This window comes from Helianthus annuus, chromosome 5, assembly GCF_002127325.2.
Source record: "Helianthus annuus cultivar XRQ/B chromosome 5, HanXRQr2.0-SUNRISE, whole genome shotgun sequence".
Classification (NCBI taxonomy): domain Eukaryota; kingdom Viridiplantae; phylum Streptophyta; class Magnoliopsida; order Asterales; family Asteraceae; genus Helianthus; species Helianthus annuus.
Window position 1 is genome coordinate 176,340,802 of NC_035437.2, and position 27,265 is coordinate 176,368,066.

At 36.3% G+C, this 27,265-nt stretch overlaps 2 protein-coding genes across 3 annotated transcripts; one reads left to right on the forward strand and one right to left on the reverse strand.

Moving 5' to 3' along the window:
* Positions 1-3,544: 3,544 nt before the first annotated feature.
* Positions 3,545-8,256, forward strand: LOC110942367. Its single transcript, XM_022184127.2, has 5 exons — positions 3,545-3,859; positions 4,570-4,643; positions 6,177-6,312; positions 6,403-6,678; positions 7,898-8,256. Exons 1-5 carry the CDS (start codon positions 3,734-3,736, stop codon positions 8,135-8,137), a joined length of 852 nt encoding a protein of 283 aa, XP_022039819.1. The 5' UTR covers positions 3,545-3,733; the 3' UTR covers positions 8,138-8,256.
* Positions 8,257-9,685: 1,429 nt separating this feature from the next.
* On the reverse strand, positions 9,686-27,069 carry LOC110942366 (transcription initiation factor TFIID subunit 1). 2 transcript variants are annotated; one of them, XM_035990445.1, is made up of 22 exons: positions 26,921-27,069; positions 23,920-23,995; positions 23,731-23,837; positions 23,328-23,390; positions 23,195-23,240; positions 22,766-23,029; positions 22,571-22,671; positions 22,271-22,448; positions 20,684-21,695; positions 19,541-19,981; positions 15,842-16,178; positions 15,535-15,744; positions 15,356-15,433; positions 14,457-14,660; positions 14,146-14,352; positions 12,951-13,440; positions 12,677-12,861; positions 12,043-12,174; positions 11,882-11,935; positions 11,459-11,767; positions 10,796-11,368; positions 9,686-10,247 (listed from the first exon to the last, which is right to left on the reverse strand). In XM_035990445.1, exons 2-22 carry the CDS (start codon positions 23,978-23,980, stop codon positions 9,897-9,899), a joined length of 5,403 nt encoding a protein of 1,800 aa, XP_035846338.1. In that variant the 5' UTR covers positions 23,981-23,995; positions 26,921-27,069; the 3' UTR covers positions 9,686-9,896. The 2 variants fall into 2 exon arrangements, with proteins under 2 accessions (XP_035846338.1, XP_022039817.1); XM_022184125.2 differs by having other exon boundaries at positions 10,796-11,767; positions 26,921-27,068.
* Positions 27,070-27,265: the final 196 nt, after the last annotated feature.

Here is a 27,265-nt window from a genome sequence, read left to right on the forward strand (position 1 = left end):
GTTTTAAAAATATATTTTTTATTATTTAATATATAAAATTACATTTATTTAACACGTGTATTGCACGGAGTTATAACCTAGTAACAACTATAATAAACCTTATATTCAAGTTTAATTACATTGAAGGAGAAAAAGGACCAACCAATTTGTAAGAATGTAAATAGAACAAGGGCAGTTTAGGAAAAGAAAAAAGTATGGGGACACAAATCTGGCAGTGGGCACGTGCCATTCCATCAAGATGCACATGCTCCCCAAAAAGCCCCAAAGAGGCGGAACAAATTTTCAAAATTTAGCACTCCACTGCCAACTGTACATTTAGTGATCGAGAATACTTATTTTTTTCTAAATTACATTTTGCCCTCAAACAATACACTTTTATCAAGTGCGGCTACAAGAATTTTCAATCGTACACATTTTATCCAAGTTTTTTAAAAAACAATACGGTCATTAATGTTAAAAGTTTCACCTAAATTACACCAAATAAATCTTAACCTACACTTTATTTAGGAAACGGTGGCAAAAGTGGCTAGACGCTCCCTAATCGATTAATCGGTGAGTTGAGAATACTCGGCCTAGGCATAGAGTACTCGGACGTGTTAAATTATAAAAAAATTAGTTCTCGGAAATTAAATTTAGGTCAAAGAACATTTATTTACTAATATTTATAACAAAATACGTTAAAATGATAGGCGTAGAAATTATGTTTTGTTTCCTTTTAGTCAAACTCGACCTGAGTTGACCTACTAGATCTGATTCTGGCCAAGATTGACCGCGTTTGATCGATTCAGAGTAATTAAGCGGAGTTGAAGAAAGTCGCATCGATAACATACCTTGTAGCGATTACTTGAAAGTACTCGGCCCTAAAAACCTTGTTTTACAACCATGTTTGAGACTAAACCAATAAATATCTTTCACTAAGAGACAAGAGCCTATACCAAATAAGCGATAACCTCACATTGGCCTTAATACAATACAGTTAGCTCGATGAATTGGTTTTTACACCCCCACTATCTTATTATTTCGAGTTAGTAACTAGTAATATGATTATATAATTACAAAAATAAATAATAATGAATATATAAAAAACTTATATCACTTGTTCAAAAAAAAAAAACATTACGTATTTAAAAATATTATTTATTAACTAGTATATAATCATAACATGTTTGATACTATAATAATTGATTATCATGTTAGTATAAATTGAAGCTAACAGTAAACATATATTGCATTTGATTTTGTATTGTTACATTCAAAATTAAACCATTTAACTTCAAAAATAGTTATATACTAAACATAAATAAAAATATACTTAATTAAAGCAACATCAATGATCAACTTATACCACTTATATAGTTTAAACAGGAGAGAGATAGAGTGAAAAAAAAAAGTGTGAACATAAGATGTAAGGATGGAAGAACAGAAACTCTAGATTTGATCATTTTTTTTAACGACCAATTTTTTTAATCCCCTGTCATCTGTGGTACTTGAACCCAAAACTTTCCCTTCCCAACCTAGGTATTTTAAAGGATTTGTCTTTTCCAATAGATCACTACCCATTACTTCTAGATTTGATCATCTATCATATAGATTTAATCCAACAAGAATAAGCCCACTTCATTTAATAAAAAAGCAAACTTATTTATATTTATACACAAGTTTAAGATACATTTATAGGATGCTAAGGAAAATTTGGGTTTAATCCTTGAGTCAAACGAGTTTTACCGGTAATTTCACTGTCAAGTCTACGAGTAGGTGGGTTATCGGGTTTTCCCTGGAATTGGTGGTGAACTCGGATTACCGTCCTAGTACTCCGTTTGGTCAAATGAGTGTCCCAAGAGTGCTTGGGATTAGTTCTATTGATTGTTAAAAAAATATACATTTCTTTCCATTGTAATTTCTGTCTTAAAATTATTCCATATATAAATAAGCAAACTTTTTGTGTATAACCACTTGTAACATGTGCTTTAAGAGTTTTTCAAAAAAAAATTGATTTTTTAATTTTAATCCAAAGGTTTTTACCTTTTACAATTTTAACCCTACATAATTTGTTTTTTTAACTTTAAACCAAACTTTTCATTACTTTTAACCCAAAGGTTTTTACCTTTTACAATTTCAACCCTACATAATTTGTTTTTTTTAACTTTAACCCAAAACTTTTCATTATTTGCAATTTGACTTCACAACTTTTGTCACTTTTACTTTTTCATCTTTGGCAAATTTTCATTTATGTATAGTTCTTAATTTTTCGAGTTAATACGACGCAACGTACAAGTGTGGTTCAACTTTTTTATGTTTTGTTTCAAATTTTGCAAGTTAATACGACGCAACGTACATGTGTGGTTCAACGTTTTTACCTCTATTTTTTCATGTTTGACAGGTTCGTCGCAACACGCAGACCCTAAGTCGAGTCAGTGTTGGTGGTCGATAACCGTTGTGTGACATTAGTACTATTTGACACCGTTTTACGCCCCGCCGCAACGCGGCGTGTGCTTTGGGGGTTTTCCAAAGAAAAAACCGTTATGCATATGGTTGTCGTAACCTTGGCTTTGGGGGTTTCCAAAAAAAAATTGATTTTTTTTTTACTTTTCAACCAAAAGTATTTCATAAATTACTTTTAACCGAAAACTATTTGTTTTTTTACTTTTAACCAATTTTTTTTTATCTTTTGCAATCTATACTCACATCTTTTTTTACTTTCAACTTTGTTCCTTTACAGTTTTCATTTTCCGCAAATTTTTCGCTTTATGCTTGGTTCTAAATTTTGTGACTTAATGCATCGCAGCATGCGTCTTTGATTTAACTTTTTTCTGTTTCATTCTAAATTTTGCGAGTTAACATGACGCAACGTGCGGGTGTGGGTGAACGTTTTTACATCGTCTATTTTTCCCCGTTTGACAGGTTTAACATAACTTGCGGGTCCTAAATCGACTTAGTCATAACTAGAGAATCCCCGCCGCATTGCAGCGGGTCTCAATTCTAGTTATCGTTAAAACCCACATAAATCATCAAAAAGTATGCTAACCTCATTCAAGCAAGATTGCTACAATAAAAGTATAAAACCCCCGATTGCTAACTTCATTCAACAAGATTGCTACAATAAAGGCATAAAACCCCCTTATGTCATAGTTAACTACAAGCAAGTTGCCTTGATCGTTAATTAGAGGTGCTAAACGGGTCGAGTTCGACGTAAACCCAAAATTTATACGAACCCAAACCTGAAAATCATGTTATACATATGAACCCGAACACGACCCGAATATTAGCGGTTTGACCTGAACATGACCTGTTTAACCCAAATTTTCAAAATTTTATTTTTTTCGCAAATTAAGATATTAAAATTAAAATTTTACTGTAAAAACACAATCGTATATAATACAATTGCATTTTAATTATAAAAATTTATGTCAGACTCTCTTTTTTAGTTATAATTATGCATAAAATACACACCCAAATCAATTTATGACATAAAACATATTGTACAAAAATAAAATACAATACAAATGGAACTTAGAAACCAATACTGAAAGCTTACGTATAGTAGAAGGACCAAAAACATAACTATTAGACAATATAAATAACAAGAGAGGTGGAGTTTAGATGGTTTGATTCTACTGTAACGATATTTGAAAAAACTAGCCACTTGAAACAGTAGCACCACAGCAGAAGATAACTAAACAAAACGCCGTCGTTTTAGATCTCCGTTAGAACGAACATTCTGGAAACCGGAAAAATGGAGAAGAAGACGCCGGTGAGAAAACCTCACACTTCCACCGCAGATCTGTTGACCTGGTCGGAAAATCCTCCCGCCGATTCACTTTCCGGCTCTGCTCCTCGATCATCCGCCCGTTCTCACATGGTATCATTTCACTTTTTCATGTTTTTCTTCATCATTTTCTCTTAATCTGCGTTTAAATTTCACTTATCGATGTTTTCGTTCTTCATATTGAGTGAATCTGCGTTTAAGTTTCGCATATAGATGTTTTTCTTCATCATTTTGAGTTAATCTGCGTTTAAGTGTCACTAACCGACGTTTTTTCCATTACTTTTTGTTAATCTGCGTTTAAATTTTACTTATCGATGTTTTTCTTCGTCATTACGAGTTAATTCCTCGTTAATTTTTGTTAATCTGCGTTTTCGTTAATTCTTCATTATTTTTTTCTTAATCTACGTTTAAACTTCACTTATAGATGTTTTTCTACATCATTATTCGTTAATTATTTATCATTTTGAGCTAATATACGTTTAAATTTCACTTATCGATGTTTTTTGTTATCATTTTGCGTTAATCTGTGTTTAAATTTTCACTCATCGATGTTTTTCTTCATGATTTATTTTTAAATTTTCACTTATCGATTTTTTTTCTTCATCATTTTGAGTTGATCTGCCTTTAAGCTTCACTTATCGAAATAATTTCGATCTAACATGTGTTTAAATTTCACTTATCAATGCTTTGCTGCATTATGTTTTTGTTAATCTGCGTTTTAGTTTCACTTATCGATATTTTTCGTCATCATTATTCGTTAACTTGCGATTAATGTTTAGTTTGTTTGATGAATTGATCTGCAGCCGTCGGATGGAATCAGTAAGGTCGTGTTTGGAGGTCAGGTTACTGATGAAGAAGTTGAGAGTTTGAACAAAAGGTCTGAGATCTATCTATCTACTGATTATTATATTTATTTCAAAGATAATGTTCAATTTACGTTTTGTTTATTGATTGTGAGTCAGAATTTAGTGACAGAATTTGAAATTAGACATTAGAGTCAAACCTGTAAACAAATAATCTCGGATCTAAAAGTCAAATTGATGATGTGTGTTACCTAAAAAACAGGGGAAAGCCGTTTATATATATTTTCAAAATGATAAAGGAGGTCATATTCAATGTTTTAAATACCGGTATGAACCGGCTGGTTATACCGGTTAAACCAGATACCGGATATGGATTCGGTACGATAAAGGCCGGTAAAACCCAAGTACGGTACATCTTATGTACCGGCGGTAAATGCGGTTCTGCCGGTTCAAACTGTTGAACCGGTTTGCATTATCTTAAAATTTTGATTTTTTTAATTATAATAAAATACGATATTAAGGTAATACTGACCTTCCATATTTCCGGTAATCGACCTGGTGTCTACCATTCTAATAGTCCATCGTTGTTGAAACTGTTACCCACCTCGTCCAATGTAATATTGTTTGTAAGTAATAAAAATGCTATTAAAATGCATAATATTTACAAGAAAATAGTTGTTTTTAGATAAAACCATGACCAGTTATATAAATCTTAATTGAGACTGGATTATTTTTCTAGATGACTTTGTATTTTATGGAGTTACAGGGTTAATTAGTATGTCCAAAGTTTAGTTTAGTTTAATTTGAGTTTTGAAATTGTTTAAGTTCTAGGGTTGAGTTTGAAAATAGTATAGTTTCTTGTGTAACTGTTGTTATGGTTTAAGCACAAAAATGGATAACTTGATGAACTATTAGAAGCCTAATGAAGAAAAGCGAACCTTGGAACTATAATACTAAAAATGGTTGTACCTGTTATTGTTTTCTATAAGTTCTATGTTGAACTTTCAAAATCAGAACATAAACTACTAACCTGGGATCAGGGGTGGACCTACCTTAGGGGCAGGGGCGGATTTAGAGCCTTTTTACGGGTTCCCAGGAACCCAGTCGATTTGGAAAAAAACGTTTTTTTTAGTGTAAACCTTGTATGATTTGAGAAAAAACGTTTTTTTGTAGTGTAAACCTTGTATGATTTGGAAAAAGGAACCCAGTGAAAAAACTGACTGAATCCGCCACTGCTTAGGGGAAGGGGTAGCCTTCGCTACCGCTTGGCCCTCCGGCTGTAATGTAAATTTTGGGAAAATTTCGACATTTCTTTGACCTTTTTTCAATTTCGTTACCGCTTTTTTTATAAAACGTTACCGCTACCGCTACGAAGATTTTCTAGATCTGCCACTGCCTGGGATGACGTGACGGTTCTGTTTGTCACATCATTTTCTTATTTATGTTGCTTTATGAAAGGATTTTCATTTTTCAATACTTTAAAGGCCAACCTGATGAAATTACTTCTTTATGGTTTTTATGTTGGTAAAACTTCATCGTCATAAGGTATCATGTGCACGTTTGTTATTATATTTATTTTTAATCAAACTTTTTGCGTTTCGTTTCAGGAAACCTGTTTCAGGATACAAGTTAAAGGAGATCACCGGAAGCGGTATATTTGCAGCCGGTGGAGAGAATGGTGAAGAAGACACTGATGCTGCAAACGGCACCCCGTCAAACCCAACAGGCGTTCGGATGTATCAGGTGGAATGTTAATACTATTGCAAATGGAGATGTTTTTACTTTTTCGGTCTATTTTTTTTTTTCTTCTAATTCTAATGATATGTTCATCAGCAAGCGGTTGCGGGGATTAGTCACATATCATTTGGCGAAGAGGAAACCGTCTCTCCTAAAAAGTCAATCTCTGAAGCTAAGCAACGTGAGCTAAGTGGAACGCTGGATAGTGAATCCGAAGCGAGGTTGAAAAAGCAGATTTCCGATGCGAAGAACAAGGAACTTAGTGGACATAATATATTTGCACCACCACCCGAAATTCAACCCCGCCCATTGGCTGCTCGTGCATTGGCTCTGAGGGAATCTATAACCATTGGTGAAACCGCTCCAGATACCGTACGTATTTACATCTTAGTTTTTGTTATATCACTTATATGCATGGTTGTAAAAATCCCGACTAGCCTCTGGTTAGTTGCCGATTAATCGCTAGTCGGAGGTTCACCGATTAATTTTTATCTAATTGGCCAATGAGTAAATTACGTTTTTGGCCCCTGTGGTTATATCACTTTTACTATATTAGCCCAAAATAAGAATTTTTAACATATCTGCCCCCATGGTCTCTATAACTAACCATTTTGCCCCCCACGGTCTTTATAACTAACTATTTTGGCCCCCATGATCTCTAGATTTAGGGGCTAAAATGGTTAGTTATAGAGACCATGGGGGCAGATATGTTAAAATTTTTTATTTTGGGCTAATATAGTAAAAGTGATATAACCACAGGGGCCAAAAACGTAATTTACTCTTGGCCAATTAATCAGTAGATGATCAACAGTTGTCAAATCCAGACTATCCAGTCCTAATTGGCCAAAAATCGGTGGCCAAAATTGACCAAAACCTGTAAATTCTGATGATTAATGCTATCTACTTGAAAATATGAGTCGTATGTGTTAAAATATGTCTACTTAAAAAAATATATATAAAAATGTGTGTATATACATATTCGTAGGTGTTAAAAATATGTCTACTTAAAAAAATACATATAAAAATGTGTGTATATACATATAAAACTGAAAATTACATATAAAATCCCAATCCGATTAATCACTGTTAATCCTGATTAATAGTTAGGGGCTGTTTGTTTACCTCTTAACGAGGCTCTTAATGGTTCAGACCTCTTATTGATTCAGCACTGTTTGTTTTACGAGCAGATGTCTGAATGGTTCAAACATTTGCCTCTGAATGGTTAAGATTTATACAGAGTCTGAATGGTTAAGACCACCAATCTGAATTGGTCAGACATTTGCCTCTGAACGGTTGAACATTATATAGGCACTTAATGGTTCAGATTTCTTACTGGTTGAGCACTTAATGGTTCAGACCTCTTACTGGTTCAGCACTTAACCATTCAGATGTTGCCAAACAGCCCCTTAGTCGGTACCGTACTGTTCGACTAGCGCATAACGATTCTTACAACACTGCTTATATGTATGTATATGTGTGTTTTCCATCTTGAAATTCACTCAAGCCTTTAAAATAGGATTACCTGAGCTTCATACGACATCCAAACACTATCGTCTACGTCTTATATTACAATTGATTTGTGTTTGATCAGGAAGAATCCGTGATCAAGACCGCAAAAAAGATCCCAAACCAAAAACTAACGGAGCTGTCAGGGAATAACATTTTCAAAGGAGACGAGGCGGTGCCATGTGCGGAGAAACCATTGAGTTCCGCCAAGCTTCGGGAAATGAGCGGCAGCAATATTTTTGCTGATGGGAAGGCGGAGTCCCGAGACTACTTAGGCGGCGTTCGCAAGCCCCCGGGTGGTGAGAGCAGTATCGCATTGGTGTAATTGGTTTTTACTTTTTTTTCCCTTCTAATATTTAATTGTGGGATGTTGATGTTTGGAGTTGGTTTTGTTTATAATCAAGTGTTTTGTTCTCTGATTGAATTTGACTTTTTTTTTTTTTTTTTGTTGTTGATTCTGTCATGACAATCTTTTACCTAGAATGAAATAATAGGTTTGATAACGTGTTTTAAAAGAAAATGTGCATCCAAAAGATTATAACATATCACGTTCGAACCAAAATTATGCATCACATTTAGGTTGACGCCCGCACGTTGGTTGTCAAAGTATTTGAATGTATACACGATAGGAATCATGTTCTAGTTTCTAGTCTAATTGTCAATTGTCTATTTTAGGAGGGGGTAAGTGCAAATAATATAGTATAAGTATGAGTCAGTAATTACTTGGGAGAGGGGGATAGGAAAATACGTAAGTTTGTTAGGCTCTGGTTATAGAGAAAGGGCGTAGCCCTGGGAACACTTCGGTGTTAGTTATCGAGTCTGTATCATCTTCTTCGTATCAATTTCAATTCCAGTTTATAGTGCTTCTCTAAATTTCAATTGAGTTGTTAGTAATCAAAATCAGATCATGTCAATATATAATGTGATCGTCAACGTAGCTCAAGTGCCCATGGTCTTGCAGTCTAATGAAAATGAATAGTTTGTTGGTATTTAGGAGTAAAAATTGTTGTTAAAAACATTAGATTTTAAGCTCTTGAATTTGATTTGGTTGTGAACTTGTGGGTCAATTTTTGATTTTATAAATGGTTTTGAATGTTTTATAATAGCCTAATATAATCTGGCTAAGACTTCTAAGCAAGAGCAATCACAATCGATTTTTTTCGTCACTTTAATTACACTAAAAAACACAACCGTATCTGTTTTTTTTTAATTAAGGGCATGTTTGGCTTAGCTTTTGAAAGAGGCTTATGACTTTTTGGAAAAGTCAGGATTCTGTGACTTTTTGGAAAAGTCACTTTTCCCCTCACATACACCTCATTGCCAAACAGACTTTTTAGAGCTTATAACTTTTCAAAAAACCAATAAGTCAATAAATTGTTTCAAAAAGCTTAGTCAAACATGCCCTAAATAGTATTGTTTTATACTTTTGGCATTAACTTTTTCTTTCCTTTATTCACAACCGCTTTTAGAGCATCCCAATAAGGTGTATTTGAGTGTTTTTAAGGAGAGAGAAATGTGAGGTGGATGAGAGAGAGTGTGAGGTGGAGGAGAGAAGGTGTGGTGATATATTTAGTGAAAAACATGTATTTAAGAAAAGAGAAAGGTGTTGTTAGAGAGGAGAAAGTGTTGTTTTTAGGTGATGGAAATAGGGCAAAAGAGAGAATGTTTGTCATAAAAACATCAAAAAAGACCTCTATTGGGGATGCTCATAAAAATTTAGAAAATTATAGAGAATAAATTCCTTTATTCACAATCACTTTTAAAAATTTAGAAAATTATGGAGAATGAACAATGTTTTTTTCAATTTAATGATAAATAATAAAATTCTCTCCTCCACTCACAAACACCCTAAATAATATAGAGAACACACTCATTTTTCAAGACTTTAAACTCTTCCCTCATTTTCCATCATTTAAAAAGTAGAAAAGCAAATGGTTTACAAAACCTGCAACTTATATTCCTACATATGTACACAGTCACTAAATAAAACCATGACCACCATCCCATAATAAAGGGGCTGAAATTACTCTTTTACCCTTCAACTAAACTACACAGTAGAATTTACAATTCCACAAAACATATTCTCATTCCTCTATATCTGCTTCAGCTTCATCAAGGATTTCATCATATTGGTCCAACAAGTTATCACAAATCTCCAAAAGCTGGTCCGCTAGCGGCGGGATTCCCGGATTTCTTCCATTGTTGTATTTATGAGCATTATACGTAATTTGCCACATATCATGTCTAAAAGCGTCTCGGCTTTTATATTCCAACTTTCGAACTTTCTCCCTCATTGTTGACAGGTCCATCGGCCGGTCAATGATTTTCAGGTAATCCGGAGCTTCTTTTCTAGTCACCGGTTTCAAGAAAAGAAACGACACATGGTGCGCCTTTAGAGTATCAATAATTTTCTCCAAGATATTAGCTAAACCAACCTGTATAAAAAAAAATTCTATAACAATCAATTTTTCTTCTTCACTATTTAATTTTATTAATGGGTAAATTGCATTTTACGTCCGAGCAAAATTGCGGGCGCTGTCCTTTAACTAATGATATTACACTGGATGTCCTTTGTGTTACGATCTCTCATCATGTTGTGTCCTTTTGCCTAACCCAGTTAACTTTTTATGTTAACTTTTTAATATGTGCCACTCAACATGAGGGTATAATGGTCATTTTCACTTGAAATATATCTTCCTCTTGAAGTTTCACAGGTAATTCTTTTTTGTTTTTGTTTTAGTTATCAAGTGAAAGTGACCATTATGCCCTCATGTGAGTGGCACGTGTTAAAGAGTTGACAGAAATAAGTAACTGGGCTAAGGGCAAAAGGACTCCGCATGATGAGAAATTGTAACATAAAGAACATCCGGTGTAACTTCGTTAGTTAAAAGACAACGCCTGCAATTTTGCTCAAACTTAAAGGACGTAAAATACAATTTACCCTTTATTCGAAAAACAGAGGTGAAGGTGTTGGATTAATTACCTCACCCCCTCGGCGGCGTTTTACAGTTGAGGTGTAATCAGCACCGAACCTGCCGCCCAACTCCATAACAGGCTTTCTCTTTGCAGCGCGGTCGCGTTCCCGTCTCTCGTCTCTTCTCAAATGGGGCTCATCATAATAGTCGTTTCGAGTCTCGAAAACAAAACTTTTATTTTTCTTCTTTTTTTCGCGCAGGCGCCTTTCTTCTTCCCGTTCCCGTTTTATATTCTCTTCATACAGTCTTATCTCATTCGCCCGTTTTCTTGCTTGTTCTTCTTCATACAATCTCCGGGCCCGCTGCTCCTGCTCCTGCTCCCGCTCTCTCTCGTAACTCATTGTTGGTTGTTCTTCTTCTTCCCAATACTGATGATTGTCTATAGGTCTACTGGACTTCTGAAAACCCGATAATTCGGTAATTCGTTTCGTCTTTCTTGGCTCGATTCCTGGGCTGACTTCTTGACTAACTTGGTCAAGGTCAATGACTTCCTTGGGTCGTCTGATTACTAATCGAGACGGGTTTCGGGGAGTCTCGACAGGCGGCCGGATAACAAGAGATGACGGTTTGCGTGATTCAACCTGGACATCTTCAGTCTTTAACTTGTTGGAGAATATAATTTTGTTAACTTTAAACGAAGATTTATTAACCGTTTCGGTATCCGATGTTACCGGTCGATCAGAAACTTGCGAGGTGCTTGGAGTAGCCTTCTCGGGAACCTTGTCGTTGGCGGGCCCACATTTGACCTTTAGAACCTTGGCTTTTAACGTTCTTTCCTCCTCAGGGGGTGCTTCTATAACAGCGAGTTTCGTGCCACCTTTTTGTATAAGCTTTTTTACGGTATTTTTTTGTTGCGGTTTTACAACGGGATCCAAATTGATCAATTTGTTGGACCCTTTTTCGAAATCTTTACTTTCGATTTGGATGCTGGCGTTTTCTCTATATCTGGGACAGTGCTTATTCGTCTTCATATGACCATACTGAATGCCAAACGAGTAAAAACATTACAAAAAATATTTTTCAAGAAATAAAATGCAATAACTTGTAAAACTTGTATAAAAAAAAAAAAAAAAAAAACCTTGTATGAAACATACCTGACCACAAGCTCCACATGTAAAACTCTCTCTTGCATTTTTCTTTGTATTTACCTGAAATCACGCAGAAAACCAAAAAGAAAAGAAAAATATAATAAAAAAATTGCAGCTTTGTTTTTTTTTCCTGTAAAAATAGAGAGAACAAATTACTATTTACTAACCTTCATAAGATTCATTCCATCATTCAAAATTCGAAGTTTTTTATTCAATAAACCAACTTGTTCAAGATCATCTTTCTTTTTCGGTTTCATCTTTCCAGAAGAAACGCTTTTCTTGTAAGGAAACAAGTCATCCTGCCACCACGAAAAAAAAAAAAAAAAAAAAAAATCATTATATACAAACTTAGAGTAAAATGCCATTTTCGTCTATGAGGTTTGGCCAGTTTTGCGACTTTCGTCCAAAGGTTTGTCATTCCGCATCTGAATCCAAAAGGTTTGAAGTCTTGCCATTTCCATCCAGCCCGTTAACTCCATTAAGTCGGGGGTATTTCCGTCATTTTTTAACTTAAAGAGCAATTCGGTCTTTTTCAGGGGTATTCGATCTTTTAACATAAAGTGAAAAAGACCGAATTGCCCTTTAAGTTAGCAAAAAAAGGAAATACCCCTAACTTAAAGGAGAAAACGGATGAGGTTAACGAGCCGGATGAAAATGGCAAGATTTCAAACCTTCTGGATTCAGATGCGGAAAAACAAACCTTTCGATGAAAGTCGCAAAACTGACCAAACGTTAGGGACGAAAATGGCATTTTACTCTACAAACTTATATGGATAAATGTAAACTATATAAGATACGTACGTCTTTTAATGATCTAGTAGCATTCTCATTTATAGAAAATGATCCCGACATTGACGACTTCACAGGTGTGTTCATTGCTTTCGATTTATCCTTGTTTTTAGAATTATTATTTAACTGCTGCATAGGAACTAATCCCATATCGCCTGATTTGATCTTTTTCTTCTTCCGTTCAGCCTCATCATCTCCTGAATAATCCAATACCAACCACTTTGTCAACAATTGACTTTTAAGGTCAAAGTAAAACCTAAGAGAATAAAATGATTAAAATCCATACCATCCATGAGCATTCTGCACAACTCTGCAGCTTCAGCAGCTTCATCTTCGTTTTCGACTTCCGCCTGACTTTGCGAAGGCAACCGTCTCATTTTAAGTCCTTTAACTCCAGCTAAATTATTTTCATGATTCGACTCGTAATTTCCGTCTTCACCGTCATCGCATTCTTCTGCATCCAAAAGGTTTTCAAGATCCCCTGCGAATGAATCCAGATCGCTATTCGCTTCGTTGTCGCTTTCGATTTCTTCACCATCAATGGCGGAAAGATTTTGAACTTGTCGGTCCCAGATATCTTGACATTTTTCTCGTGCTTGTTGTTGAAGTTGTAAAAACGACATCCGTTGACCGCGTGCGTATTTGCTGATGGTTGTTGGATCAACTTTGACTCCGGAGGCTGCTTGTTCACTAGAAAGCTTCCGGATCATTGCGATCCGATGCCATCTTGTAAGTTTCTCAATTTGTTGCTCGGAAACGTTGAATTTAATGAGAACCTGTAGAATGGATTAGTTGTAACAACGGTTGCAAACGAACCGAACGAACACGAACAAGACCTTGTTCATGTTCATTTGTTAAGAAAATATATGCGTCATGAACTGTACATGAACACTTACAGAACAGGATTCTTTGTTCGTGTTCGTTCGTTAGGGAAATGAGCGTGTTCGTTCGTTAAGGAAATGAACGTGTTCGTGTTCGGTTGTTAATTTTCGGCAACGGACGCAAACGTATGTTCATGAACACAAATTGAAACAAATGAACACAAACAAGCGTTCATGAACAGAATATAAAATACATTAATAGGTATTAAATATTTCATTTAATGGAATTTTGAAGTATCTGAATAAAATATAACTAAAAACACTAATGAACTATCGAACACAAACAAACATAAACGAACACATTACCGAACGTTCACAAACATAAATGAACGAACGCGGCCTCCGTTCATGTTCGTTCATTTAATTAAGCGAACAAAATTTACTATTCGTGTACGTTCATTTATTAAACGAACGAACACAAACAAACTTCCAGCTAAACAGTTCACGAACTGTTCATTGAATGTTCGGTTCGTTTGCAACCCTAACAAGACAAGTTGTCACAACTTCAAACGACAAAAGCAGATCAAAAAATAACAAATACTAAAACTTATTATTCCATATCACATGATGACTAAAAGAAATGAGTAATAAGTGGCTTACCTCGCATGCGGCTTTCATGCTTAATCTCCTAAGATCCGCATCTGTTCCTGTTACGGTTATACCACCTCGATTTATCGGTGCTTTTTTCTTCGTTACTGCATTGGAAACCGGTGCCTTGGGAGCCGTGCGAACATAACTAAATCCCAAACCTCTGCCAGATGGATCACCAACACCGGTAATTTCCAACCGCTCAATATTTCCTTTGTCCTGAAAAAAATTAATACAAATCAAGATTCAGCCAAATAGATATTCATGAATATTCCGATTTGAGTTCACTTACACAAGATTTAAACAGAGAGAGTGAAATTTACCTGATTTGTACACGCGACAAAGTTGCTGCTTAAATTCCAGGGGGTTATTTGTAATTCTCGCTCGATGTGGGATGCAGCAGCTAAAGCGATTGCCTCATCGGGCAGCTGATTCATTGCGGAAGAAAGACCGGCTGGATGAGTCATGCTGATGCCCAAACGTTTGAGCCTGTACATGCCAGCTAGCATGCTTTCATACGCACACACCTAACAAAACAAAAACAACAGATAAAAAAATATAATTTTGAAATTAAAGGCATCTTCAAGAAGCCATGGGACAAAATCAAAGAGAACCATAGGCATATTAACATAAATATTAAATACAGTGAGAAATAACCGAACTGTTAACCGAAACCAATGAAACCGAACCGAAACTAACCGAAAACCGAAGATCGGTTATCGGTTTTTTTAACCCTCTGTTAACCGAAATTAACCGAACCGAACCAAACCATTCGTATTTTCACATCTATACCTTCAATTCATGTATTTTATGTTTTATACCTCCATTTCATATATTTATACATCCAATTAATGTATTTATACCTCAATTTTTATGTATTTATACTATCATATCATAAGTGTATACCTCCATTCTATGTATTTCTAAGTAAAAAACTAGCCCAAGTTTGGTTTGGTTATTAACCGAACCGAAAACCAACTAACTAACTGAATAAACCAAACGAATTAACCGAAAACCGAACGGTTAATAAAATAGATCAACCAATGACTTCAGTTTCGGTTAAGGCTACTAACCGATCCGAACCAAAGCATGCACACCCATACTTTATACTTCGTATCCAGTTTCATTTATAACAAATGAAGCTAAAAACATGCCCAAATAGCATACAATGACAACAAAAGTTAAACAAATAAAAGAAGTGTATCAAAAGATCAAAACATACGTTTTCAGGTGTAACCAGCCTTCTAAGCTCCTCTTCCAATGGAATACGGAAATTTCGCTTCATAACCCATTGACCCCTCTGGTGGTGGTTTAACATAAACATTGAACATATTAGTGGTTGCAAAAACCATAAACCTAGATTAGTCAAATAGATTATTAATTATTATGTATCCAACTCACCTGAAAATCACAAAACAACTTCAACCTTTTTCTTAAAGAAACCTCAGCCACATTTGCAAACTGTGCTGACAGCTCATTAGCACGAATGGCAGGCACCGAGCCACGTTTTTGACAAGCGCGAAACTCACGATACATATACACCAAAAGCCTATTCATATTATACGTCTGCACCCCTTTCGATACAGGAGACATTACCTCCATGTGAGGTTCCTACATCAAGTTTGACCAAACAGATTAAAAAATCATCACAAGTGGTTAAGTATGCAGATACATGAATTAGAAAGGGTTTGATATGAACTATAAAGACCTGTTGACCAACGACATAAATGCGGTCCATGCGTCTTAACGAGAGCTTTCCCTTTGCAGATCGAATTAGTAAGTAGTCAGTTGACGAGACTTTATGTTGATATATTGGAGCTCGATACATATTAGTTTCGAGACAGGATTGGGTCGAACCGGCTTTTATATCTCCTAAAAATGGTGATTTATCGGCTGGATCAAGGGTGAGAATGTTCCCCAAATTGTTGGGCCCACTGCGCAATTGAGTGGCGGTTTGATCACCGGGGCTTGATTTTTGGTAGTACGTGCACAAACGAGCACCCATTCCGGCATTTCCAAGCAGTAAAGGCCTTTCCTCACAATACCTGATATATATATTTGTTAGAAATAAACTTGCAAAATATCATATATACCCATGCAAAAGTATAAATATCGTACAAAGTAGTTGAAATATCATATAAACCCAATTCATTAAAAACAATTTAATAAATGACAATTTTACCCTTATTTTTCTACAACTTTGAATCTCACGTATGAGTTATTATGACCTTTAACTTCAAATATTATATTTACTAATAGAGTAAATTACAAGTTTTGTCCTTTGTCTATATACCAAATTGCAGGCGGTGTCCTTTGGCGCAAAACTTGACGAGTTCTGTACTTAACGTTTCAAAATCATGCACGTTATGTCCTTTGGCCCTAACTCAGTTAATGTTTTTGGTTAAATCTGATCATGTGCAAGGCACATGATAGTATAATCGTCTTTTTACTCCTATTATTTTAAAAAATATCTTAAAATAAAAAATATATATATTCACCTTCTTCCACCACCACCACAACCTCCTTCCACCACCACCACAACCTCCTTCCACCACCATCACCAAATCTGGCCCAAAAAAACCACTACTATAAACTTCTAATTTACACTAAAACTCCATCTCTATAAAAGAACACAGATCATCATCAGCAGCAAAAGACAAAGAATACGATAAATCTGTGCAAATTATTAGGAATCAATTGTTCATCTTATTTTGGTGAGGAAGATAAAACAATTGATGATACCACCACCAAATCCCATTTGCCTCTCATTAGAATAGAACCAGATCGACAAGTTCAAGTAATCTTGAAGATCGAAGAACAGGAATAGAACCAGTCGGTGAATTCGAACCAACGTCAAGCACCATCCACACCCGTGCAACCACCACTCTCTCTACCACCATCAACACCACCATAGACCACCGCCTCAACCACCCACCCTGGTCAGATCCACGCCCGTCGCAGTTCACCACAGGTTTAATGTTGTAGATGTCGCCGGATAACGAAGGAGATGAAAAGGATTTGGCCACCGTGAAGCCATTGTTGTTGATGTTGTAGAAGAAGGGTGAGGTGGGGATGGGATTTGGTCAAACAAGATGAAGATGAAATTAGGGGAATCAGATGCTTGTAGGGTTTAAATTTTTTGTTTTATTTTTTTTAAATAATATTAAATAAATATGTAAAAAGACTAAAATATCCTTGGGTGACTAGATCTAACCAAAAAATTAACTGGGTTAGGGCCAAAGAACATAACGTGTAGGATTTTAAAACATTAAGTACTGAACTAGTCAAGTTTTGCGCCAAAGGACACCACCTGCAATTTGGTACATAGATAAAGGACAAAACTTGTAATTAATTTACTCTTACTCATATCTAGCATAATTTATTTAAGAATATAAAAACCAGACTCCTAAACTAAACACAAAGACACACATTTAAACGTAAACGAAACAGCAGTTACTTCCTATTTTTCAGCCCCACTCACCCACTATTCCTTTCCTAATTTCCCTCCTGAATAGAGTCTGGATTCGTATCAATACATCCCCGCCGGTGAAGCGACTTGTCCTCAAGTCGCCAATCTGATAATTGTTGACTGTTATACCAAGCGATGAACCATTCCATTATAGCTTGAGCGGTTTCCTGGACCCCATTATTGTTTAGAACTTTAGTAGTAGGCTGGGAAGTATCCAATGAAGCAGGGAGTTGTCTACGAGCCGCCTTGAACGCTGTAATATGAATGATAGGGTGGATGCAAGAGCCCTGTGGAAGCGCACACTCTTAGACTACTGGGTCCACCTTACCAAAGACTCTATATGGCCCAAAGAATATGGGTGATAACCTCACAACTCACATCCCTATGTTTGGTCAAATCTTCCCTTGAGAGCATAGTTATCGATAGCGAATAGCGAAAAATAGCGACAAGGTACCTATATGCTACGTAGCGATAGCGATGAAATAGCGCTCGCTATTTCATGTATAGCGATAAGGTAGTAGAAAATTTTAAAAATAAAAAATATAGATATTTATAATTTATATATGTATATAATGTTAATTTTATACTTTTTATGCATAAATTCAGAAGTTTAAGGACCAAATGTAAACTAGTGAAGATAGAGGGGGTTAAATGTTTAAATACACAAACTAATTTTACACTTTTTTATGTAAAAGTTATAAGTTTTAGGGGCTAAATAAATATAAACTGGTGAAAGATAGAGGGGTTAAATGTTAAAATACCTAAAGTTATTTAACTCTAGGAGTGTTAAACACGCCGCTACTCTGCATCTTCTTCCTGGTCGCATCTTCTTCTCACATGTTTCCGGCCAAAAAGCAGCGCCGGCGCCGGAATTCAACGCCGGAGGTTGCTATTTTCACGCTTTTCAGCCACGAGATCCAAATAGCACAGGTCCATCGATTCGCAACGCTATTCGCGATAGCGGATTAGCGGTCGCTATGGCCGCTATCGATAACTATGCTTGAGAGGTTTAGTGGATCTGAATCTTCGATCTCCGGATCTGTTTTCAATTGAGAATGTGGCTGCGTTAAAACAACATGCTCATTCTCATGACAAATCGATTTTTGGGGGAAGTCCTTTTGAAGTTGGCCATAGTTCTGGGAAGTACAATCAGGGACATCGATCCTACCAGCATTATACACGGTTCTAGATTTCTGTACAAGCACTTCAGCCTTCGGTTCTTCTTTAAGATCATTCAATTCTTCATCAGTTGGCGTCCCTTTTATGCTCATCTCCACCGTCTTCTTCAAATCACTGCCTGATTCTTCAATGTTACAGCCATCTTCGATCATCTGGGCTTTGATTTCGTCAACATCGTCCCTCAAAGGTGCCAGAATGGCATCCAATTGTGCTGCAATGGTTGCTAGTTGATCCACCAAATTCCGGGTTGTAAATACCATTCGATTTCCCGGCAATGGAACCAAATGATAAAACCCAAAAAACTAAACTAATCAGCTACAGATTTTAATCCATTTCGAGAAGGATTAAGTCTCCACAGCAGTTACTTCCTATTTTCAGCCCTACTCCTAAACTAAACACAAAGAAACACATTTAAACGTAAACTACACAGCAGTTACTTCCTATTTTCAGCCCTACTCATCCACTATTCCTCTCCTAATTTCCCTCCTGAATTGAGTCTGGATTCATATCAAAGAGCATATATGAAAAATCGAAGTTAAAAAAACAAGGGTAAAATGATCATTTATTAGATTGTTTTTAATAAATTGGGTATATCTGATATTTTAATTACTCTGTAAGGGCATATATGATATTTCAAGTTTTGGTAGGGTATGTATGAAATTTTTAAAGTTTGTAAGGGTATGTATGAAATTAATCCAGATATATCAATGTAAATATAGCGAGGACAATCAAAACAATTAAATAAATGAAGGCACTTACTCCATTAGAAATACATGGCCATCTCTTGCAGAAAGATCTGATTTCTTCTTAAAAGCGCCAGGTGGACGCAAAGATTTGTTCTCGCCAGGAAGCTTTTGGGCACGTGGTAACAAATGTATTCTCGTACGTACAAGATGCAGTAAAGAATTCGGTCTAACGTCTTGCTCAGCGAGAGATTTTTCGTCTTCAAGCTCTTTTCCCGAGTATATTATTTTTACTGGCTCTGATGGTTTAAAATCAAGCTTCTTAGTAGCTTTTCCTTTGACGGATAAAATCGTCTCCTCAGCATCTACATGAAGCTTGCTGCCTTTTCCACCTAAGCTTTTCAATAATATTTTCATCGATCCTTTTGTAAGCGGCTTTCCTTGTTCTTTAAGTGCCACTACATTGTCATGTGGATACCATACCGCTTTCGGTCTATGAAAATATGCAATATCTTTACTGCAAATACAATAAAGATATCGTCAGTAGACAATAATTAATAGACCGATTCCAGTTATGTTTATCTTTAACGGATCAGACATCTAAATTCAAAAAAAAATCTTTAAAGAAGAAGTAAATCACATTGAACGAGACAAAAGTTGTCCAAAGTGCATTTATAATGCATAAATGATAAAACCTCCTAATTTACTTAATTCAAATATTTAAGTTGCTGATGTTAATAAAATGTTGCAATCATATTTGACACCATAATAATTTTTAAAATGAAAAAATTTTGTTCAAAATGTTTTTACGAGAACCTGGCCCATTTCGGTCCAAACTAAAATTACCAGTTTTGACCCCTAGCTTTCCAAAATTACATGGATGGTCCCTATGGTTTGCACTTGGTAACGTATTTAGTCCCCAACTTTTTCCATAAGTATATGGATGGTCCCTGTGGTTTGCAATTTGTAACGCATTTAGTCCATAACTTGGACCTGCTAAAACCTTCAGATTTGTTGGTTGGAGACTAAATGTGTTACAAGTGCAAACCATAGGGACCATCCTTGTACTTTTGGAAAAATAGTGCCCAAATCCAAAATTTTGGTAAACCACAGGGACCATCTGTGTACTTTACTCCAATAAGAGTTTGATTTCTACCGACTCCTTTAGCTTAAGAACACAAGTTAGTTCATGAAAAAAAAATCAAGATTTCACTCTTACTTGCTAAGTTTGGCTTTCATTATCTGTAGCTTCAGTGCAGGTATCGAATGCAAGACTTTAACACCATGCGCTGCACGTTTCTTCGAATGCGATTTCAGCTGCTGCTGAGACGACTTCCTGCTGGAATAGAATTTATCGTTAGCGATATTGAATTTCCCACCAGATTGACCGCCATAACCACCGTGTAGCTCGAACGAATCACCGGCAGCGGCTGAGTCAGCAGACCGAGTTGTAATCATGGCTCCAGCGTGAAGCTGAAGATGCTCGCCATCCTTGTTATCCAAAATTTCAAACAGCATCTGTTCATCTTGTAGATCGAGAAGTATTTTCGGTTTCGAAACTGATTGTTGTGGGTCCCACACTATTCTTTCCATCCATGACCCGTCTAGTAAATCTTTGTTTCGTAAAGTAAGCTTGTCAAACCGTTTAATCGTATCGCTTTCAGCCGTTGGGTTTCTTTCATCGGTTTCCAAACGGGACTCTAACCTCAAAAGTTGCGGATGGTAAACCGTTTCTTCTGATGAACTGTATGACTTTGGAGATTTTCTTGAGCTCAACGGTTCTACCGAAACATGACTAAAAAGACCACCATCTTTATCATCCATTTTTGACACCGTCTGTGTCCTCGTGCGCCCGTTTAACGAGTCGGACTCGGGTCCAGATACCTCACCTCCACTAAACGTTTCAGTGGCATCTGGAGAATTATCAAAAATAATTCGGTTTTCCCAGTCTTGTTGGTCAAGAGGTAAATCTAACATTGAGTTTCCATTAAAAGGTATGACATCATCACAAACGTCTTCCTTCTGATCATCATCATCTTCTGAAATTACCATTCTATCCTCGTTAACAACCCCAGATTTTGGGAGCTCGATTTTATCCTGATTTAACGTCAATAAATCATCTTCAAACACATGCTTATGTTTCATATGAGGAAAACCGTCTAACGATCCTTTCAAAAACGCTTCTTCATCTTCCTCCACGATTTCAGAGACGTCCATTGACTTATATTTTTCTGAAATTTAAAAAGAAACGTTAACAGGAAAACAACGTATAGTTGCATTCTAGGTAGGACTGCAAACGAACTGAACGTTCAGCGAACAGTTTGTGAACTGTTCGGCGGGAAGTTCGTTTGTTTAATAAATGAACTAACATGAACAAAGGCCGCATTCGTTCATTTATGTTCGGTAATGTGTTCGTTTGTGTTCGATAGTTCATTAGTGTTTTTAGTTTATATATTGTACATAAATACTTTAAAATTCCAACATATAAAATATTTAATAAGTATCAATGTATTATATATTTTGTTCCTGAATGTGTTCGTTTGTTTCCATTTGTTTTCATTTGTGTTCACGAACGTTTGTTTGCGTTTGTTGCCTAAAATTAGCAAAGGAACACGAACACATTCATTTCCTTAACGAACGAACACGAACACAAAATCCCGTTCGATAACTGTTCATGAACAGTTCGTGAACACATATATTTCCTTAACAAACGAACACGAACAAGGTCTTGTTCGTGTTCGTTCGGTTCATTTGCAGTTGCAGCCCTAATTCTAGGAATATGATAGTTGACATATGAAACTAATACCTTTTGGAACAGAAAACCATTGATCCCTTTTTACTGCTTTCTTTAAAGGAACATGAATAGCAAAAATCTCCGAAAACCGTAAAATCACATTTCCATCTTCTACACAGAGAACAGGCAACGGTGTTGAATTTTTTGCTTCAAATGGTTCTTCTTCTTCTTCTGACAGAGTCGTGTCGTCCTGATAACAGAAATTAAATTAGCACCATATAAACCTATGAAACCAAAACAGAAATGAAGTCAAGAGTATAAAATACTTCCATTATAGGAAATACGCGTACACACAATAAACGTATCATTAACCTTATCAAGTTCCACAACATCAGGATCCAAGTTTTCTATTTCAACTGCACCGGTGCCATCCTCTGGAGAGCGTTTTTCTTGTGCGTCGTGTTCAACCTCACCTGTGGGACCCACAACTAATTTAGAAAAAACCTAGAGAATTCCTGTTTAATAAATCAAGGTAAAGATAAGATACGGTTCTGCAAAACATTAAACCTGAGACAGAAGTGTTTTGAACTTGATCATTGTTATCCACATGATCAAGTTCTTTCGGTAATTCTTCTTCTTCTTCTTCTTCATCGTAATTTTCATCATCAAACAGTGAAGATGATGTAGTTAATGGTGCAGTTATGGTTGTTGAAACATAATCAGATTTTGGTAAGAGATAGTCTTCCTCAGTCAACGCTTGGACTTCCGGTCCCTCGTATTGTTCATCGATATCTTCGTAATCTACTGCGTCTTCAGCTTTTTGGTCATAATCTGCTAAAATTTTACATAATCAAATCGTTATTATCTTATAAGTTCGAAGTCATGAATTCAATAAACAAGAAAACGGTCATAATCTGCTAAAATTTTACATAATCAAATCATTATCTTATAAGTTCAAAGTCATGAATTTAATAAAAATGAAAACAAAAGTATCACCTTGTTCAGCAGCATCACCAGATGTCTGTGATTTTCTTACCGACAGCTGAACGTTTAAAAAATAAAAAAGGAGTTAAAAGCAAGATGTTGAAATGGTATTTAAGAATATCGCAAGCAGATGGTAGCTGTGTACATCAATATCCGTTAAAGATGAGCCAAGTTTATCAGCTAGTGCAGCAAGATGTTCCTTTGCATCCTGAGAAACAAAACCATGGTTAATGCATGATTCATCAATATATATATATAGAGAGAGAGAGAAAGTATATTGTACATTACAGCTTAACGTACTTCACGTACGACAACGTGCGTGATTTGTTTTATAACATGCGTGATTAATGTTTTCAACATGCATGATTATTGTGTTTCAACATGCGTGATTTTGGATTTTTGAGTTATAACGTGCGTGATTTTAAAATGAACTTGCGTAATTACTTGTCGTACGTGATGTACGTTAAGCCATAATGTACGTTAACCTTCCTCTATATATATATGTGGTGTGTGTGTGTAAGAAACTAAACATCAAGAAAAACAAATACCTCATCAAGGTAATCAATGTCAAGATCACCGGAACCATCAATATTACCAAACATGAACTCTAAAAGACGACTTCCGTCACGACCCTCTTCATATTCGTCGTCATCATCTGCCAATTAAAATTTGTTTAGAAATCACTGTGTTTGTCACTGAAGCTAAAGAGTTAAGTCTCAATTTTTAATTTTATATACCTTCATCACGGTCATCAGTGCCCCTACCATCTTCAGAAGTATTATCAGCATTAGAATCCATTCTTTAAGATGAAATCTGTAAAATCAAAAGTATCTATTTAGCATCAATAACAAACATTTAAAAATATATTCTTTCCTTCAAAGAAAAAGGTCGAAAAAATATACAAGACGTCTAAACTCCCAAAAACACTGGAAAAGACCAATCTTTAGAAAATTCAGCAAGCTCAATAATCTTCTAAAATATATAAATTAGAAATCCGACATCTCTTACTAAGCGTATTTTTGGTTATATATGTATCACAATAAGGGTCTGTTTGGTATGGGGTAATGGAATGGACGAAGGAATGGAATGGACGAGGTAATGGAATGGACGAGGGAATGCAATGGATCATTACCATTTCATGTTTTGTTTGGTTACCATGTGTGAATGGAATAAGTTATTATTGTGTATTGTTCGGTAGGCAAGAAAAACGGAGTAATAAAATCAGCGGTGAGTGGTGGTGGTGGTGGTCGGTGGTAATGATTGTGGGTGGTTATAGGTGGCGGTGGTGAGTGTCGGCGATGGCGATGGGTGGTGGTGTTGGCGGCGAGTGGCGGTGCGGCGGCGACGACGAGTGGTGGTGGTGGCAAGGTGGTCGTTGGTGGTGGGTGGAAGCAGAGGTGGCGGTTGGTGGTGGCGGCGGTTGGTGGTGGCGGTGGTGGCGGCGTTGACGATGGTGGTGGGCGGCGGCAGCGGCGAGTGACGTTAGCGGTTGGTCGCAGCTGTGGGTGATAACGGTGGCGAGTGGGTGGCGGCAGCGGCGGTGGCTATCGGGGTGAGGTGGTGGCGGGTGGCGGCGATGGCGTCGATGGTGGGTGGTGGTGGTGGTGGGTTGTGGCAAAGGTGGTGGGTGGGTTGTGGTGTTGTTGATGAATGGTGCAAGAGGGGATGGAATGGAAAAAAAACATGGGGAGTGGAAGGAATGATTTTGAGGGAATGGAATGCATTTTTGAATGGGTGATTCCATTCTATTGACCAACCAAACACCATTTTCTTCATTCCCTCGTAATCATTCATTCCATTCCACCTCTCATTCCTGCATACCAAACACTACCTAAATTCTATGAATATAGCTGATTAAATTGAGTACGCATGGCAAAACGGGTGTGACAATTTAAACATGGTAACGGGTCAGGGCGGGCTGCTTAAATAAATGACCATTTTTCTTCGAGTTGGAAAGGTTTTGACAAAAAGGAGTACGCGTCAAAACGGAGCGTTGTAAAACTTAAAAGCACTTATACAGAAATCGTCTCATATTGATCTGATCTATAGTTATTAATACAGGTAGGTAGAAACGCATAGATTGCTCCCTTAATCCTTTTGTACCAAAAAAGGAGCTACAGTTCGATTTTATGGTGTCACACTATGCAATCCCTAAATGATAAAAGAATTTATACTTAAGTTTGTTAATATGGATCACTGAATCAGGATAAAATCTAAGCAATAAGAATCAATTGATTGAAGATGCAAAAACAGAAAGCCGAAACCTAACAAAACACAAAACGGAGAGCTATAGAAGCTTATTGATTCATATCTAAGCAACTGCAGACGACTTCTTCAGAAATTGCAAAACTTGATCACGCCTACAGCTTGTCAAACCATATCTTCGACCCTCCTATCAAAATTCTATCCTCTTCCTTCCTAGATTTCGCGAGGGCATAGTTGTCAATAGCGAATAGCGGTCCATAGTGACAAACTACCTATATGCTGCATAGCGATAGCGACGAAATAGTGCCCGCTATTTCATGTTTAGCGATTAAGTAGAAAAACAGAAAAATACATGTTATCAAGTAGTGGAGATGAGAAATATACAGAAAAATACATGTTATAAGCCCAAACCTGAGGCATCGAGCAGTGAAGATGAGACAAAAACAAAAAAAGGTAAAAATGTCACTATTTATCGATATATTATCGATATCTATGTAGTTAATATCCCGATATATCAACCGATATATCAGTGATATATCGGTTATCGGTCCCCTGCCGAGATAGCGGTACAGAATATCGGTACCGATAATATCAGCAATATTCTCCGATATTTGACCGATATTTGATCGATGAATCACCGATTTTCCCGATATCAGTACCATTCTTCTTATTTCTATCGTTCATTTTTCTTCTTATTGCTGCTATTAGTGTTTTAAGTCTTAATTGTTAGTTGTTAATGTTAAATGTTAGTGTTTTAAGTCTTAGTCAGTTCTTACTTGTTACAATTGTTAGTGTTAAATTGCTATATATATGAATTTAGCATGATATTAAAATTACCGATATTCCACCGATATCCCACCGCGATAACCGATATCTCAAATATCGGTCCTTGACCAATATCCGATATTTTATCGCATTAACTAATTAGATCGATATATACTATATAGTAACATGTGACCTATATGCTACGTAGCACGCTATAGTATTGACAACTATGCGCAAGGGACAAACGTTGAAGACAACAACAGAACATACAACCGCTGGCTTCCCTTCCCGAATCCAGTAGTCCAGATAAAAACCGAAGAACAAGCCATAATCTTCTTATTGCAGAAAAAGAGCGTCCAGTAAGCCAAACACGCGACGGAACGGGCACCGTAATAAAATGTTGATTTAGGAAGAGCTGGAAACCTAGGGTTTGGGGGAAATTAGATGAACTAATTCCAACGATCAAAAAAATAGATGCATGAAATTGACTACAGAAAACAATGCGAATTGAATTCAAAGATCAACGTGATCTCTCATTCTTATACGTACAATACTTGATAACAAATTACACTAAAACCCTAACTTAACCAAAAAATGCGAAAAATCAAAGAACGAAGCAAACCAAAACCCTAATTGGCTGATAATCCAACAAACTGTCGAACAGCAATCATAAAAATTGGGCAAAAGGCACACCAACAACAAAATTAACTAATCATATCATGAATCAATACACGATTAACAAACAGTAGTGAATTGAGAATTACAGACCTGATTGTGCGTTGAATAGACGTTCAATAGATCGATAAAGGTGTGCAGATCGATCAGTGATTGTGCGAAATTGAAGATGAATTCAGAACCCTAGTAATCTTTAATATGTAATTCAAAGTTCGCCAGTAGGATGATAATCGAAAACAAGAACATTAAGCAGGGGATATTTATATTGTTGATACGCTGGTGGTAAAAGCGTAATTATTATATTCTGTAAGGGTAGTTTTGTCCAAACAATTGAACACTACCGACTTAAATGCCACGGACGAATTATGAAATGGGTGGGTTATGGGTTCACAAATCTTGATTATTCGGGTAACCGAACCAAATTCAAACGAATACATT

Excerpts from the sequence above, each read along its gene's own strand:
- LOC110942367 (XM_022184127.2), top strand. The coding sequence starts at position 3,734 with ATGGAGAAGAAGACGCCGGTGAGAAAACCTCACACTTCCACCGCAGAT. Across the intron at positions 4,644-6,176 it reads GTTGAGAGTTTGAACAAAAG|GAAACCTGTTTCAGGATACA; the intron begins GTCTGAGATCTA and ends GTTTCGTTTCAG. Across the intron at positions 6,679-7,897 it reads GTGAAACCGCTCCAGATACC|GAAGAATCCGTGATCAAGAC; the intron begins GTACGTATTTAC and ends GTGTTTGATCAG.
- LOC110942366 (XM_022184125.2), bottom strand. The coding sequence starts at position 23,980 with ATGGATTCTAATGCTGATAATACTTCTGAAGATGGTAGGGGCACTGAT. Across the intron at positions 16,179-19,540 it reads GGCCATGTATTTCTAATGGA|GTATTGTGAGGAAAGGCCTT; the intron begins GTAAGTGCCTTC and ends TATATATATCAG. Across the intron at positions 12,862-12,950 it reads GTGCAGAATGCTCATGGATG|GAGATGATGAGGCTGAACGG; the intron begins GTATGGATTTTA and ends TGGATTATTCAG.